Raw genomic sequence first — 16,493 nt, 5'->3', positions numbered from 1 at the left:
TGTGTGGGAGCAGAGAGGGAGAAGAAAACAGGTTTTTTTTAAAAAAATTGATCTCCCAAATTCCCATTTTGCCCTCGTGAGTATTTTGGCCGTAATTTTTTCGTTACAACTCCAATTCGGGTCTACTCCGTGTCTACGGACTCGTTTCGCCATGCTCTACGCAATGGTGCAAACGAAATTTCCAAATTCTTTCTCGATCAAAAAGTCAACTTTTTTCCTGTTAAATAATGCGAGGGAAAAATTGTCTTTTCGCTAGAAGATATTAATCCTTACTTTTTAGATATTTTGTTATTTTCTTGATATTTTGTTTTGGGTTATTACAAACAATGTGGATCCCAAAATGGCAAGCCCCACTACCAAATTGATTGAAGAATATTAATGATGCTTGTCTGCCAATTATTCGAGTGAAGCCAAATACTTGTGAAGTGAACAGCCAATGTCTTTGGCCTATAAATAGATACCTCCATCAGGAGAAGAGGGCGCTTAGAGAAGAGGAAGAGAAGGAAGAAAGAGGGTGAGTGAGTGGAGAGGAAAGAGAGCAGAGAGAAATTCTCCAAGAGAGAAAATTCAGTGAGTCACACATATTGTAAACACTAAAGTTGTAGCCCTATTATTTTATATAGTGGAAAAGTTACTGTTGCTGCTCTCCGAGGACGTAGGCATGGCCGAACCTCGTTAAATGCTGTGTCTCATCTACTTTACGTGCAGCTCAATATTTGCACATATTCTAGTTCATTTTATAACAATAAATACTTTTATATGGAGAGGTATTGAGTTGAAATAAATTTTTTGAAAGCATTAGAGAAATAGCAGCTATCCTAGATATTGGGCTCTGAAAAATCCTATATATATGGGCCTGCAAGCCGAGGTTTAATGGGCGAGCCTGCGGGTCGGGGTTTGATGGGCGGGCAAGGATGGGCCTTCTTGGGCTTAAATGGGTCGAGTTTATAGGCCGGGTTGGGCTTTAAATCCTCTAGCCCAAGCCTAATCCCAACCCACTAACTAACGGGCCGAGCCAGGTTGGGTTTCACTTGCCACATCACCTACTCAATTGGTGGATAATGATCCATGTGTACAAAATTACAAAAACACCCATGCCACATCATCAAAGTTAACATACTTTTGGATGGAGTTGACGGCAGGGGCAAAGTGGGTTACCATACCAAACCTCGGTCAAATGATAAAAGTGGGCCATTTTAAGTTTGAGGAGGCAAAATGGGATTTGATCAAAGTTTCAGGGGCATTGGTGTAATTAAGCCAAGAAAGTATGGAAGAGATGGGGGAGAGAAACTGAGCTCTGCGCTGAAGAGAAAACGAGGAAGAGAGAGAACGTGAATATACTTGGGGGCAATTGATGTAAATTCTAAAGTTGATAAAGGATATTTTTGGTAATAGGAAAAACTCATTCATTAAACATTAGCGCAGCGCCTCCCCCAAACTTAAGCCTCTCTCGTCTCTTCTCTTACCCTGGGGTTTAGGGTTTTTCAGTTTTCATAGTCTCTGATTGAGGAGAAGGAGAAAGAGAAGAGAGGAGTTTGCAGCCGCTGCACCAGAAAACCAGAGGTGTGCCTTCAGTTTCTTCTCGCCTGCTTCTATCCATTTTCTGCCTTCTCTCCTCTGGCTAGGCGTATGCTTTTTTTTCTTTTTTTTTTTTTTTTCCTCAAAACTTTGCTGCTTGTTGTACGGTGAAGTTTTTGTATATGTATATAGATATGAAAATGAGTAAATGTAATTTTGGGAATGTTAAAAAGAAGTAGTTATGAAGATCAGCACGCCCCAATTTTGAATCCCGGCTCTATCACTTCGCACAACAATTTAGCTTAATTACGAGCGGTTCGCATTTTTTTTGGTTTTAGATTGTGATCATTGATTCTAATGCCAAATTGGAAATTTTTCAATAGAACCTACAATTTGACATAAGGAATTACCCTGTTTCTTTTTCCTACTACTGAGCTTTGTTTTCAAGGAAATGAAAGAGCTAGCTTTTTGTGATTATAGGATATGTCTGATAGCGAAGGATATGACTCGGATGATTATCCATCAATCAGAGGCTCAGACTCAGAAGATGAAGAGAGTGGTTCCTCTGGAAATGAGGTTAGTGGAAATATGAAGGAAAAAAAAGGTTTAAAGATGTAAAGATATGGCTTATTTTTCCATGCCATTTTAGCTGTTATTTTGATTTCAAATATTATAAAGCTACACTATAGGTAATTAATTTCCATGATTTGTTAGAACAATGAAGCCGGTTTGATTCAAGAAGTTTGTTGTTTTGACTGTGCGCTAATATTTTTAACTATAACCATGGCAGGACGTTCTCAACACAAGCAACAATGATCATGGTAATGATGACGAAAGTGATAGTTCTGAACTTCATGAAGGAGTTGAGGAGAGTGATTCATCTGAAGATGAGGTCTGTTGTTTTATTCTTGTCATAAGCAAATTAAATGTGATTTTATATGGTATAGTTACCTGAAAGCACTCAAGTGACTTCTCTCTCCTTTCTTCTGTTTTTAATAGGTGGTTCCTCGAAATACAGTTGGTGATGTCCCCTTGGAGTGGTATCGGGATGAGAAACATATTGGTTATGACATTACAGGGAAGAAGATAAAGAAGAAGGAAAAAGAAGATAAATTGCAATCCTTTCTTGCTAGTGCTGACCATTCAGAGAACTGGTACGCTTTTATTTCTAATATGTTGATAGCCATCAATTATAGGATGGTAATACACTGGCGCATAGATAAGCAACCCGGTCTTCCTTCTCCTCTGAACCAAATCACAAGTATTGACCTCCCATGGGCAATTATCTAGACTACGACTTGTACCTTGGGAGGTGCTTCAGCCTTCCAAAGCATTGTGGGAGGAATCAAAACAAGAAAGAGTGGAATTATCAATCAGCTATCTTGTATATTTTTGCAATAATTTTATTGTCAACCTTTTCTTCTTTTCATTTTGTTTTGAAGGTATAAGTAAGAGTATATTTTTTACTCTGGTTTTGTTACTTTTCAGGCGCAAAATTTATGATGATTAAAATGATGAGGATGTAGAACTGACGAAAGAAGATATCAAATCTATAAGTAGATTGCTCGAAGGAAAGGCTCCCCATGGTGACTTTGATCCTTATGCGGTCTGTAGATCAAACTCATCCAGTTGTAATATTTATGATATTCTTATTGATCATATGACTAGTACATGGCTATTTATAAGAACTTTCTTACAAATGAATTCCTCATTTTAAGTTGAAGTGAAATTCCCCATGTTTCAAGTGCAGCCATATGTTGATTGGTTTAAATGGGATGGCTCCAAGCATCCACTGTCAAATGCACCTGATCCCAAGAGACGATTAATTCCTTCAAAATCTGAAAGTAAACTGGTAAGGCATGCTTAATGTATTACTCCTGCTGGGTGTTTTCTTTCTTTTTCCTTTCTCCTGTAGTTTTATTTTCTTTTCAACGCAGCTTCAGAGTTAAACAAGTGTACTAGAGTTTGTTTTGATTGGAAAACTTATTATTATTAATTTAACATGGTTTCCTGTTCCATCATCTGCACTTCTTCTGATGAATCTACAGGTTAATAAGATCAAGTTGGCCATTCGCAAGGGTTTGATTAAGCCTAAAAAGTCCAAAGAGGTGGAGGAAGAAGAAGAAAGTGTTTATCCCTTGTGGGGAGATGACTCTAATTCAACAGAAAAGAATGACCATCTATCTTACATTCCTGCACCAAAGCCAAAATTGCCTGGTAATGATTTTCATCCATATTCTGAGGATTGTGAAAAGTCAGATGTAGTGCAATTCCTTTATTTGGCACGAAGTATCTTGAGACTTGATGGAAAGCTTAAAATTGTTGTTTGCTTTTAGGCCATGAGGAGTCCTTCAATCCTTCTATAGAATACATCCCAACACAAGAAGAGATCAATTCTTATCAGTTAACGTATGAGGAAGACCGTCCTAAATTTATATCTAAAAGGTAATATTCAGTGTGACTTGAAATTTGGACTAATCGTAATTTGCTACTCTTTCTGATATTACAGCATCTAACAAGCACATTATTATCATATTCGTTAGGTTTACATCTATGAGAAGCATCCCTGCATATGAGAATGCTGTTAAGGAATGCTTTGAAAGATGTTTGGATCTATTTGTGCCCCCGAGTCCGAAAAAAACGCGTAAGTGAAAAATCCTGATCGAGGAAAAGATTCCGTAGTGATTATTTGTTCAGATTTTGATGGTTTTGCAAGATATTTCAATTTGTACAATCTACTTATAGTCATATGAGGACAAGGATCAAATTATTCAAAGTATATCCTTTTATGTTCCAGCTTAATATCGATCCTGAGTCTCTGAAGCCCAAGCTACCAAACCGAAATGATCTTAAGCCTTACCCTGTTTCATGTTATCTTGAGTATAGACGTCACGAAGATGCAGTTACGTCAGTTTCTGTAGAAGTTTCAGGGCAGTGGATTGCATCAGGTGTGGATGACATTCCTTAATTCTTTGTTACATTCAGTAACGTGATTGAAGTCGGTAGGTCTCATCATCTGTTCTTCTTACAGGTTTATTGGACGGAACTGTGCGTATTTGGGAGGTTGAAACTGGTAGATGTCTAAAACACTATAAGATTGGTGAAGCGATCAAATATGTAGCGTGGAATCCTAATCCCGAGCATTCTATACTGGCTGTCTCTGTGTAAGGCTGCATTTACTTTTGTATTTATTTTTCATTTACATTTGTTTCACTGGGGATCCTGATACCTAACTGCAAATTAATCACTGGTAAATTGTAGGGGCCAAGACGTACTTCTTTTGAACACTGGTTGTGGAAATGAAGAAGTACAGAAAAGGACTAAAGAACTTCTCTCTGTTGAGATGCCTGTGATGACTCTGGTCAGTGTGAGATCGTCATAGCTTTCAATATCATATATCAAATGAATGGTTTCTAACCTTTGCGGAACATGTTTTCCTTACATAGGCAAAACAGCATCCAGTGTAAGCTGGCTTCAAGATGATAAACTTGAGGGAATCAGGTTAGGCACTCTAAGTCTAAGGTACATTAGCCTTTTCCTTCACCAATTTATTTGTGGTTGTGCAAGTTTATGAGTTTCTTAAGCTGAAGTCAAGATTAGAAGGTTGGTCTTTCTATGAAGAATCTTAACTGCTTTCTTTGTTGGGCTCCTGCAGACTGTGGCTTCAGTAGAATGACATCGTAAAGTATCCTTCGACAGTGGTGCCAGCTGATATCCTTTCTGCATATATATACACATATTTTTATATTATATGCTACATTAAGCATGACATAGATGGGTTTGGGTATGTGTTTTTATTTCTTAGACGTGTATGGTTAATGCGTATATTTGTTGTTTGCGAATGACTTATTATTAAATTTCTGATAACAAAACGAAGTTATATCAAATAAGTCATCTCCTTGGATTTTCTTGACTTGGCTTTACGTGAATCAAGAGCTATTTTTATACACAAGCTCTCTAAGAAGTTTACCCAGACACTTTCATTCAAGTTGCGAGGGATTGCAGTTACTTCAGTTTTCCATCCTACACTTTCCTTCTTCTTCATTTCAACAAAGAAGATAACTCGTGTTTATGATCTGGTGAAAGAGGGAAAGCTTGTCAGAAAACTTGAGATCAGACTACGCGAAGTCTCCTTTATTGCAGTTCATCCTTCTGGTAGTTCTTTTTATTTATTTTTCATTCATTAAATTTTTGCTAACTATATACAACTGTATGGATTGAGTCCATTCATTATTCTCTTCGTCGTAACAGTTGTGCGTGAACTGTACTCTGATTTATCTGGGTTGTACTGTTTATGCAGGTGATCATATAATTGTGGGGAGCAGAGAAGGAAAACTATGTTGGTTCGACATGGACCTTTCATCTAAACCCTACAAAACTCTCAAGTATGTCACACATTTCTTTTTCAAATAATTATGCAAAATAGTAGGGTCTTTTCTTTTGGTTGTTTGGAGAGGGGGTTAATACTTTTTTGCAAGACACTGGTTTACTTTAAATTTTACAATCTCTGAAATGGATAATGCGTAGATTTCTGGAAGATGTTATCTAATAGATACACAAACATCAAACCAAATATGCATACACATCAAATTCTATTTGCCTGATTTTTGCTCATATATTGTTTTTCTTCTGACATTTTGAACATTTATCAGGTTGCATCAGAAGGACATCAACAATGTGTCTTTCCATCGCTCGTACCCCCTGTTTGCAACATGCTCAGATGATTGCACCGCATATGTTTTCCATGGGATGGTTTATTCAGATCTTAACCAGAACCCTCTTATTGTTCCATTGGAAATACTCCGCGGTCATTCGAGCACGAATGGGAGAGGTGCGCCGTATAGCTTTCGTTTGTTTGTATTCTGTTGGGTATTTTAACAAGATGAAAGAAATACTGCCAGTGATTGGGTAAAAAGGTTTACTGAATGCTGGGCATCATATTAAACATACTTTCACCAGCGTGAATGTTTTTTAACGTATGATATGTTCAAGGTCCCTTCTGTAGAATTCGGATTTGATAATATGGGATTAGGAGTTGGCGAATAGAACATTCCGAGTTGCAGGCCAAATTTATAGTCAACTCAGTTTCTGGGTGTAATTCAAACTAAAAATAAGACCTAAATCTTTTATTGACTGGTTGTATGCAGGTGTAATGGACTGTAAATTCCATCCAAGGCAGCCATGGTTGTTCACGGCGGGGGCAGACTCAGTGGTTAGACTGTATTGCCATTGAGAGGAAAAGAAAGCAAACCGCCTTTACCGGATCATACTGCAAGCTATGGATATCACTAGTCAGGCCTGAATTTTCTGTGCTCGAATTTGTTGTATGTATCATGTGTTTACTGAATGGTCCGGTCATAATTTTGACAGTATACAACTATTTCATTTCTGTTAACCTCGCTATTTAATTCATATTCCATTCGTATTTTATTGAGCAGAACGTGTTTTGGAGCCTATGATTATTTTTCTAGCAGTAAAGTGTAATGGTGGTTTGTTTTGGGTCAGTCTTTCTTTAGGGCAGACATTTTGTTATATCTATCAACCACTGGCTCTTTGCTGGACAAGGACGATAAATTTTATTTTTCAAGTTTGCAATGATTTTACCTTGAATTCAGAACATTAACGAAAATTAATGTAACTAAACGCACTGATTGCAAGCTCAAGTGTCCGTATATGTCTGCTACCTGTACACTTCCCAACCCAGATCCTATGGTTGATGTGCGGTTTTAAAATGTAGCAATATAACAAGGGAAATGGTTCGTAGACCATCTTGTGTACGACCTCTTAATAGAAGCGAAGCCCATTGTATTGGTGAACTCCATCGCTATTAGAGAAGTAGTACATAAGGGGTGAAGATTTGTGGTTGTATACAATCTCCCAAGTTTGGAAGATAATTAAGTATTGCTATCCACTACTACTGGGTATATAGTTTCGTGGTTTTTTAATCCTTCCTCTCTTGTGCCCGTTTTGTTCTTTACTTTCTCAATTATCATGTACCTTGAAAAGACACTGGTAGGGTTAGAAGAATTGATATGGCTCAATCTGCTAATCGTGCCCTCCCTTAGTGCTGCGTATCTTTTCCGCTAAAAAGGATTTGGGTAGCATGGGGCCCAGAATGACTTTGCTCTTCTTCAAATCAAGTAATTTTTCAGTGTGACGGGTGAACCCAAACCTGGGCCTAAACACCAACACCACCTCCAAGTTCCTGTGCCCTGGCATTCCCTCTTAAATAATGACTTGTATATTTCTTGGATTTCCCATACAAGATCAAAGTACAGCCCCCAAACCCTACAAAAATGTTCAAGCCTACACTTACTATCAGCGATGAGGGATCTTCTGCCACACATGACCAAAGTATGTCTTTCAGAGGGGCTCAACAATCAAAATCAAGACCTAGAGTCCTTTGCTTGGGCCTATTGGGATTTCATGGAAGTTATTTTTAATGGATTTGGACACAGGTTTTGATCATCTTGGTGATATATCATGTTGCTATTGACGATAAATTGGGGCAGGAGTGCACACATAAGAAAAAGAGGTGAAAAGGAAGTTTTTCTGTTTCCATGGCAAGTCTATACAAATATGAGATACATCGTTTTTTGCATCTTATAATATAATGCACGATACAATGTAAATCCAGCTCCCTATACAACCGTCTTGGCAACTGCAACTTCTTAAAATCAACAGTTATGACAATCACTTGGGCTGACGGCAACTTCACAGCCGAAAAGCAAGGGTAGAGAAGTTTCGGTTTGCTGCACCTTATAGAGAAGTTTTCGGGTTTGCCATTGCATTAGTGTGCTACATGCAAATCAACCAGAGCCACCAAACAGATTGCAGATTGCAGATTACAACGACTTGCTCCTCTTCAGTCCATCACTCAATTATCATATCCTTAGGAAGCTAAAAATAAGTCCATTTAACATATATATATATATATTTATTTATTTATTTATCAAATTAAACATGTATCGAAAACCAATGCGCTTGTTTTCACCATGCAAGTCCAATAATACCATGCTTCCACAAGGTTATATTGCCACTTTATCTTGCAATGGAAAACTAGTCAAAGGCTGCCCAAGAAGTGAGGGCCTATAGAAGACATGGCTCTGTGCAATCTCAATGCGTTCCCTGGGATCATTCAAGTTTTCATCCCTCAACGCTTGAAGAATAGCTTGTGATGATTGCTCCCTGGAGATCAAGCAATATGCATGGTTGAATTGATATACTAGTAAATTAACAGAAAAGACACAATCTAGCCTTAATTTGCAGATGCATAGGCACAACATTTAAGAATAGAAGGGGAGGAGGAACACAAAACTTTGTGCCAGGTCAAGACAACTGCCAAACAAGATTTAGCTTCTACCAAGTAATGCGGGGTGATCTTTCGGATCACACAAACACCTCTTAGTATAATTTATCACGGTGAATATTTTTTATCCTTTATGTTTGACAAAATAAAAGCCTTCAGGTAAGAAAATGGATTACAAGTTGGCCAGAAATTACCTTGTTATTAATATTTTATATAGCGTCTTCAAGATGGGGCAGAGCTCCACAGGAGCAACTGGCTTGTTTTCTTCAGGATGCAATACATTTAGGCTTGACTGACTGAGAAGTTCATAAAATGCTTTGACTGCAGAGACACCCTAGAAGCAGAGAGGCTCGGAATAATGAGAAATGAAATTATTGATAACTTATAAATGAATAATAACACATTTCTTTCCCATCTGCATGAGTCATTTCCAGCATTGAGTGAGAACTATCTATCTTCACTATAGCAGTATAAATTGTATCATTGTTTTTGCTAATAATTAGGCAGTGTGGACGAACATAAAAAGTTTCTACATCTTAAAGATTGATTTCACAGTTCCAAATAAACCAATATAAGTATCATGATTTTGAGCACCCTAACTAGTACCATCGCTTTCTAAATGTGGCGAATGCCTTAGCTTAAAATGAATGCATCTTACAACGGTTTTAGAAGGAAAGAGTAATTCACAATCGGTACCTGAATCATTCCTTTTCCACTGATATTCTCACCCATATCCCGATTTAGTTCCCCTTTGGCTAGCATTTGCCCGTACCATGCATTACGGCCTTTCAACAAGGTCACATACGTGTCAGCCAGCAAAGGCCCAGCAAGTTTCTCAGGCTCTTCTGCCAACAAGTGAGTAATAAATATCATCTCTGAGGTACAATGTGCAAAATATACAGATTTGCTGGTAGCACTCTCCTTTGTGAGGGCTGCTACCATCCCTGAGATGATCAAAATGAAAAACGGATGTAAGTTGCAAACCAGAAGAATTCATTTATAATATGCTATGATATTCCAATCCAATATTATAGCATATAACTTTAGATTTTATTGATTTATCACTATTCCCAGAAGCCTCTATAAGAATGCAGGCCAACTACTGTTCTCATACAACAAATTTCATGTTTGTCCTGGCAAGAATATTCTGGCAGTGTATGAACAGCCAATTGTAATTATTCCATGTGAAACTGTAATGCCAGCTCATCAATCAGGGCAGGGATTCAGGATAACCTCTGATTTAAATCTAAACTTATCCCTCTTAGCATAAATCAATATTGTCCCAGTAAGTCTGTCATCTGAATCTAACATACGCACTCTAGGAGAATTATTGTTGCTTTTATATGATCTAGTGTCTTGTTTTTGCAAAATCACTACATCTTCAAATCTGTCCTCATTTATACAGTATCAGGTGTATGAAGCTCCGAAAAGCTGAACAATAGTTACCACTACTTAAATGAAGCTGAACACCAATTACAAAGCAGAATATCAGACATCTCATTTCTTTTTATTAGATTTGAGAGGTTGGACGATTTAGATGCTGCATTTATTGTATGAGATATATTTATCAGAATGAACCTGAGACTTACCTGCTCCAATGGCATAGACATTCTTTAAGCCACCCATGACTTCATGTGTAACAAGATCACTATTGTCCCAGACGATAAAATGGGGTTGCCTTAAAAACTTTGCAAGTGGTTTTCTCCACTTCTCAGCTCCGCATATTCGAGCATTAGCGTATTCCTTGTTGTAGATCTCTGAGGCAATATTTGGGCCACCCAGATAAAGTATGTTCTCTATAGGTACACCAGCTGCCAGGCATATAGAAAAGAATATGGAATTAAATTTGTGAAGCAAACCTAATATTTATCAGTTTAAACAATCAGCATACATTATCTGGTATAAGGTGTAAGATGCCACTTCATGATACACACAAAACAAGAAGAATTTGTCCCTTGATCTCTATCTTATCAAGCATACCAACTCGGCTTTGTGTGCACTAAAGAGTCTATATTTCTGATTGCATTTCTCCCGCTTTTGTATTGATAAGCTCAATTTTTTCTTGAGGCTCCATTTTCATTGACGGTTTGTAGAGTTTTTTTAGCAGAATGGTTTTTTCTGCTTGATAGATTTTGTAAAACTCCTTATATAGAATAGTTTTTTCTTGATTGTGTTTTGATCAGGACTTCAATATAACATAAGATTGGAAAAGTTGTCATTCTTTAAGAAAACATTTTGGAACAAACACCAAGAATTGACTCACATTTACTAATTCGGCTAAAGATAAAACCTTCACATTTACTTGCAAAATTTTATAAGATTGTCCACTCCCCAAAATTGACTCACATTTACTATATCAGCTAAAGATAAAACCAAACCCAAAAAACCATCTCTCCTTCCTTTTTTCCACCTCACTGAAAATTTAAAGCCAAGATGCCAGAGGTTGACAGTTAAATTTAAAAGAAGATAAACATACTTGCCCGGTTAATCATTTGCGTGGGAGTTATGATATGCGGGAGAGGCTCTAGTGCAGCCTCTATACCTTTCGCCAGAGAGATGATAATAGGATCTGTGATTCTTTCCTTCCAATAATTACTAATCTCTTCAAACACCTCTTGTGTTTCAGTAGAAGGCAAGCCATTCACCACAATATCAGCATCCCAAACGGCCTCCTGCAAACTGGTTACAACCTTCAAGGGACACAGTGGCGTATCGATCATGTTCAAACAAAATCCATCTTTCAAAATCTCATCTGCATAAAGTGTTCGATCCCCCAGCCTTGCCTCCACATATTTCAAATACGCACAGCGCCGGATCAACCTCCTCAATACATCCTCCCTTGAATTGATCACTTCAAAAAGAAGTTCAGCTGTTGCTTTATCTACAGCTCTTCCTGGTCTTCTCCATATCCTTATTTGGACCTTGTCTCGAAACTGACCATAGCTATCTTGCAACACAGCGGCAAAAACACTGCCCCAAGCGCCTGCCCCAACACCAACAATTCTTAATGGATCACCAGTACCCTTGCCAAGGCGGCTCCGGAGCTCATCAAGTTTCTCTTCCAAACTATTACAGTTCTGAATAGATCCATTTGAGTACAAATTACGATTCAAAGTCTCAATGCCCCCCACCATCTATATCCAAGTAAAATCACACTATCAACAATAACAGAGAAAACTCAAATTCCCCTAAGGTATCAACCAAATGCACTTACTGTATACAGGTTTTTCTATAATACCAACGTCTAGATAGATCTCTAGAACAACCCACTTTGATTTTTATGTATCTCTCTCCCTATACACACTGCTGAAATCTATGCTTGAACTGACAAAAATCTGCCGCCAATAAATAGCATTGTATTTGGTCTTTTCACTCAGATTTTCAGACCCACCAATCAAGCTTTGTTCCTACCCAAATTCAGCAAACTGAGACAAACAAGAAAAAGGATTTTTATGCATGCAGGTCTCTTTCTCTGTTTAAGAGTTTCAAAGAACATGCCAAAAAAAGAAACCCAAATATTCAAAATATATCCTTGTTTTGTCCGCCTGAGGTTGTTCATCTACCCAACCATAAACTTCAAAAACACTTGGTACAAGTTAGCAATTAAATAAAGAAATGAAAGAGAGAGAGAGAGAGAGAGAGAGAGAGAGAGAGAGAGAGAGAGGTCAATAATACCAACCTTGTCGGAAACTACAAAGCTTTGGTCATAAAAGTGTATTGGGTCGTTCACTTAAATTCCTAGCCGTCAAAGGGCAGACATTGTAGTTGGCGGTGGATATAATGCGGAGAAGTTGAAGCTAGCTACTAGCTAGGCACTAGAGAGTGCAATGGAGGTGAGAAAATGAAGCTACGATGATGAAGCTGTGATTGAATCATTGAAGGGAGAAAGCGTGACAATAGAGACTGGAAAAGGCATTAATTGGTACGGTTGAGGTTTCGAGTTGGGTGTCATTAATGGGTTTTGGATTGTGCCAACTTCCCCAACGGTCATTAATATTGGTTGATTTTGGTCGGTGTTTTATCACGTCGCCATTCCCGGTGTTAGCTGGTTTTCATTGCTCTTATTTGCTCCTAGGCACGTTTGGTTCATGAAAAATGAGACTTGGAAATGGGAAATCAATTGCTTTATCATGTTTGATAAGTCTTGTTATGAGAAATCGTTGCCCGGCTCATGGAAAAGTAGTGTAAAGTTTTGAGAATTTGAGAATTGTATTGAATCTCAGAGAAGGTATTTAAAGGCTTTGCAACAGTGTAGGAATGGAAAGAATAAATCTATGCATACACTATAGCTTGTGACAGCAATCATAATATATGCAATTGATCCAGGAAATATAAATTGATATGGAAAGTAATCAGGTCAACCGTTGACATTACAATTCTTTAACATTCCCCCGCAAACTCGGCGGTCTTTGATAGACGAGTTTGGAACGAAGGAGATGAAAACGTTGCTTAAGAAGGCCTTTGGTGAAGAGATCTACAGTTTGATCAATAGATGGGACAAACTAAACACGATGGCTGCCGGAAAGAACAAGCTCACGAACAAAGTGATAATCCAATTCAATGTGTTTTGTGCGGGCATGAAACACCGAATTTGAGGACATATAGGTAGCACTAAGATTATCACAGTAGAGTGTAATTGGCCTTGAAACTGGTACATGCAGTTCATGAAGCAGATTTGAAATCCAAACAGTCTCTGCACTGACCCCAGCTAGAGAACGGTATTCAGACTCAGCACTAGATCAAGAAACAGTAGGCTGTTTCTTGGCACTCCAAGAAATGAGATTCGGACCAAGGAAAATACAATAACCTGAAGTAAAACGCCTAGTGTCAGGACACCTAGCCCAATCAGCATCAGAGTAGGCACGGAGTGCAAGAGGACTAGAAGAGGATCGAAACACAAGGCCAAGTTGTAAGGTGCCTTTTAGATAGCGCAAAATACGCTTAGCAGCAGCAAGGTGAGAAGTGCGAGGGATACTCATGAATTGTGCGACATGTTGAACTGCAAAGGAAATGTCGGGGCGAGTAAGTGTGAGGTATTGAAGAGAACCAACCAAGCGACGATACTCAGTAGGATCAGATAATGGCTCACCATCCAAGGAGGAAAGTTGTGTCTTGGAATGAATAGGGGTACTGCATGGTTTGCATTCAACCATAGAATTACGTTGCGACATATCAAGACTATATTTGGTTTCAGAGAGATGTATACTAGACTGTATAGAAGTCACTTCAAGACCCAAGAAATAGTGAAGGGGGCCAAGATCCTTAATCTCAAACTCAGTGCCCAAAGTGGATATGAAGGATGAGAGCATGGAATGGGTGTTCCCTGTTAGGACTATGTCATCAACATATAACAGAAGAACCATCATCTGAGAGGAGTGGTGATACACAAACATGGATTGATCTGCTCAACTCTGAGTGAAGCCATATTGAATGATAAATGAGCTAAACCTGTGAAACCAAGCACGTGGTGCTTGTTTAAGGCCATAAATGGCTTTATGAAGACAACAAACATGATTAGGATGATGAGGATCCACAAAGCCAGGAGGTTGAGTCATGAATATTGTCTCATTAAGAACACCATGCAAAAAGGCATTCTTGACGTCTAACTGTCGGAGAGGCCAACCAAAATAAACAGCCATGCTAAGGACCGTACGAATAGTTGTGCGCTTGACTACAGGACTAAAGGTCTCATCATAATCAATCCCATATTGTTGATGAAACCCTTTAGCCACCAAGCGAGCTTTATAACGTTCAACTGAACCATCGGGGAGGCGTTTAACCTTAAAAACCCACTTACAACCGACTATGTGATGACGCGGAGATGAAGGTACCAAAGTCCAAGTGTTATTTTTAAGAAGAGCATTGAACTCATCTGTCATAGCGGCTCTCCATACTGGAAAGCAAACAGCTTGAGAGAAACATGTGGGCTCCTGAAGTGAAGAAGTAATCTGAGCTGCTAAAGCATGTGGGAGCAGATAGCGAACAGTGCCATCAGTACGATGCAAAGGTCATTGTATGCCATCATGAAGACAAGTAACTATCTAATGATGCCTAATAGGAGGAGATGGAGAGGAGCCAGGGTCTGAGGAGTAACCATCTTGACTAGTGGTTTGAGCATCTGATGGAGGAATCTTACCCATGGGTACAACTACACGACGCTGATAATGGAGAGGATATGGTTGCATAGGTAGAGATGCAACGTCGAAAATAGATGATGGAACACCGTCTTAAGTAGCTGGGCCAGGAGGACTAGGATCTGAAAGTGTAGTACCATGAGAAGACGATGTAGTAACAATTGGTACATTTGGAACCTGGTGCAAAGAAGGACCATGACTACATTGAAAAGCATATGCAGGTGGAAGAACTGGCACACAAACGAACTCTGAAACCTCATGTGGGCTGGGGGGTAGTCTATCCGTGGGAGAAAGGGAAATATGTCTCATTGAAGCGCATGACGAGAGATATAAACCTTGTTGTTGGTTGGATCCAAGCACCGAAACCCCTTTATGCTGAGAGCTGTAACCTAAGAAAACACACTCAACAGTTCTTGGCAATAGTTTGTTAGTGAGATAAGCACCAAGATATGGATAACAAGCACACCCAAAAGTACGAAGATCAGAGTAATAAGGCACACGACCAAATAAACGAGAAAAAGGTGAGTCCCATTGCAAGACAGGTGTAGAGAGACGATTAATAAGATAAACCGAAGTTAACATAGCCTCAACCCAATATTTAAGAGGAACCCCACTAGAAACAAGAAGTGTATGAGCCATTTCAGATATGTGACGGTGCTTGCATTCAGCAAGGCCATTTTATTCTGGTGTGTGTGGACAAGAAAGACGATGGTGAATGCCACGATTTTTGCACAATTCAGACATGGAGGAATTAACAAATTCTCCTCCCCCATCACTTTGAAAGGATTTTAAGGATGCAGCAAAGTGATTTTGTATAGAAGCAAGAAAAGTTTTAAAATGAGAAAACACTTCTGATTTTTAACGCATAGGATAAAACCAAGTGTAACGTGTAAAATCATCAGTAAAAATAACATAGTATTTATATCCTGTGACTGAAAGTACAGGAGATTGCCATACATCAGAATGCATCAAGGCAAAAGCAAATAAGGCACTGATTTCAATACTACTAGAAAAAGGGAGGTGTGTGGATTTACCCAAAGCACACCCTTGACAAAAGGATTTTTGAAATTTCAAATCAGATGATAGCAATTTATTCGATCCTAAATATGATAAGATCTTGTGAGAAGGATGACCAAGTCTATTGTGCCATATAGAAGAAGGCAAACTCATGGCAGCAAAAGCTTGAGGAATAGTGCGGAGAGAGGATGAAGGAATATGATATAGACCATCTTTACATTGGGCCTGAAACAGAGGAGCACCAGTGGAGTTATCATAAATACAAAATTGATTAGCATCAAAGGTAAGAAGTACATTATTATCTTGAGTGAAACGAGCAACTGAGAGAAGATCTTTATGCATATGAGGAATATGAAAAACATTGGAGAGGTGAAAGTTAGAAGTCCCTAGTGGAAGGGATATGTTACCAGTATGAGAAATTTTCATGTGATCGCCATTGCCAAGAATAACAGAGTTTGGTCAGCATATGGGGCTGAATTCTGTAGGGGACGAGGATCGCCTGTCATGTGATGAGT

General features: G+C 38.6%; 1 protein-coding gene and 1 pseudogene across 4 annotated transcripts; one reads left to right on the top strand and one right to left on the bottom strand.

The window, feature by feature from the left end:
- The first annotated feature begins 1,437 nt into the window (after window positions 1-1,437).
- Window positions 1,438-7,022, top strand: LOC117636145 (annotated as a pseudogene). The gene is made up of 18 exons (XR_004587000.1): window positions 1,438-1,563; window positions 1,999-2,094; window positions 2,309-2,410; window positions 2,518-2,672; window positions 3,007-3,124; window positions 3,269-3,370; window positions 3,567-3,735; window positions 3,855-3,963; window positions 4,062-4,162; window positions 4,316-4,466; window positions 4,550-4,682; window positions 4,780-4,883; window positions 4,974-5,019; window positions 5,140-5,229; window positions 5,443-5,673; window positions 5,819-5,903; window positions 6,171-6,349; window positions 6,666-7,022. The product of XR_004587000.1 is annotated as a ribosome biogenesis protein BOP1 homolog (transcript).
- A 1,028-nt stretch (window positions 7,023-8,050) lies between these two features.
- On the bottom strand, window positions 8,051-12,707 carry LOC117635691 (glycerol-3-phosphate dehydrogenase [NAD(+)] GPDHC1, cytosolic). Of its 3 annotated transcripts, none has more exons than XM_034370036.1 (6): window positions 12,507-12,707; window positions 11,304-12,401; window positions 10,417-10,638; window positions 9,524-9,771; window positions 9,022-9,161; window positions 8,051-8,706 (listed from the first exon to the last, which is right to left on the bottom strand). In XM_034370036.1, the coding sequence occupies exons 2-6, from the start codon at window positions 11,959-11,961 to the stop codon at window positions 8,547-8,549; spliced, it is 1,428 nt and encodes a 475-aa protein (XP_034225927.1). In that variant the 5' UTR covers window positions 11,962-12,401; window positions 12,507-12,707; the 3' UTR covers window positions 8,051-8,546. The 3 variants fall into 3 exon arrangements, with proteins under 3 accessions (XP_034225927.1, XP_034225928.1, XP_034225929.1); XM_034370037.1 differs by having other exon boundaries at window positions 8,318-8,706; window positions 11,304-12,252; XM_034370038.1 differs by having other exon boundaries at window positions 8,318-8,706; window positions 11,304-11,961.
- Between the last annotated feature and the right edge of the window lie 3,786 nt (window positions 12,708-16,493).

This window comes from Prunus dulcis, chromosome 7 (genome assembly GCF_902201215.1).
Source record: "Prunus dulcis chromosome 7, ALMONDv2, whole genome shotgun sequence".
Taxonomy (NCBI): Eukaryota; Viridiplantae; Streptophyta; class Magnoliopsida; order Rosales; family Rosaceae; genus Prunus; species Prunus dulcis.
This window is presented reverse-complemented; position numbering and strand designations above follow the sequence as displayed.

Bases quoted from the DNA above. Each gene is read 5' to 3' on its own strand.
- LOC117635691 (XM_034370036.1), bottom strand. From the start codon at position 11,961: ATGGTGGGGGGCATTGAGACTTTGAATCGTAATTTGTACTCAAATGGA. The intron at 9,772-10,416 runs GTAAGTCTCAGG...TGATCATCTCAG, and splicing joins TGTCTATGCCATTGGAGCAG to GGATGGTAGCAGCCCTCACA. The intron at 8,707-9,021 runs GTAATTTCTGGC...CTTGATCTCCAG, and splicing joins TATAAAATATTAATAACAAG to GGAGCAATCATCACAAGCTA.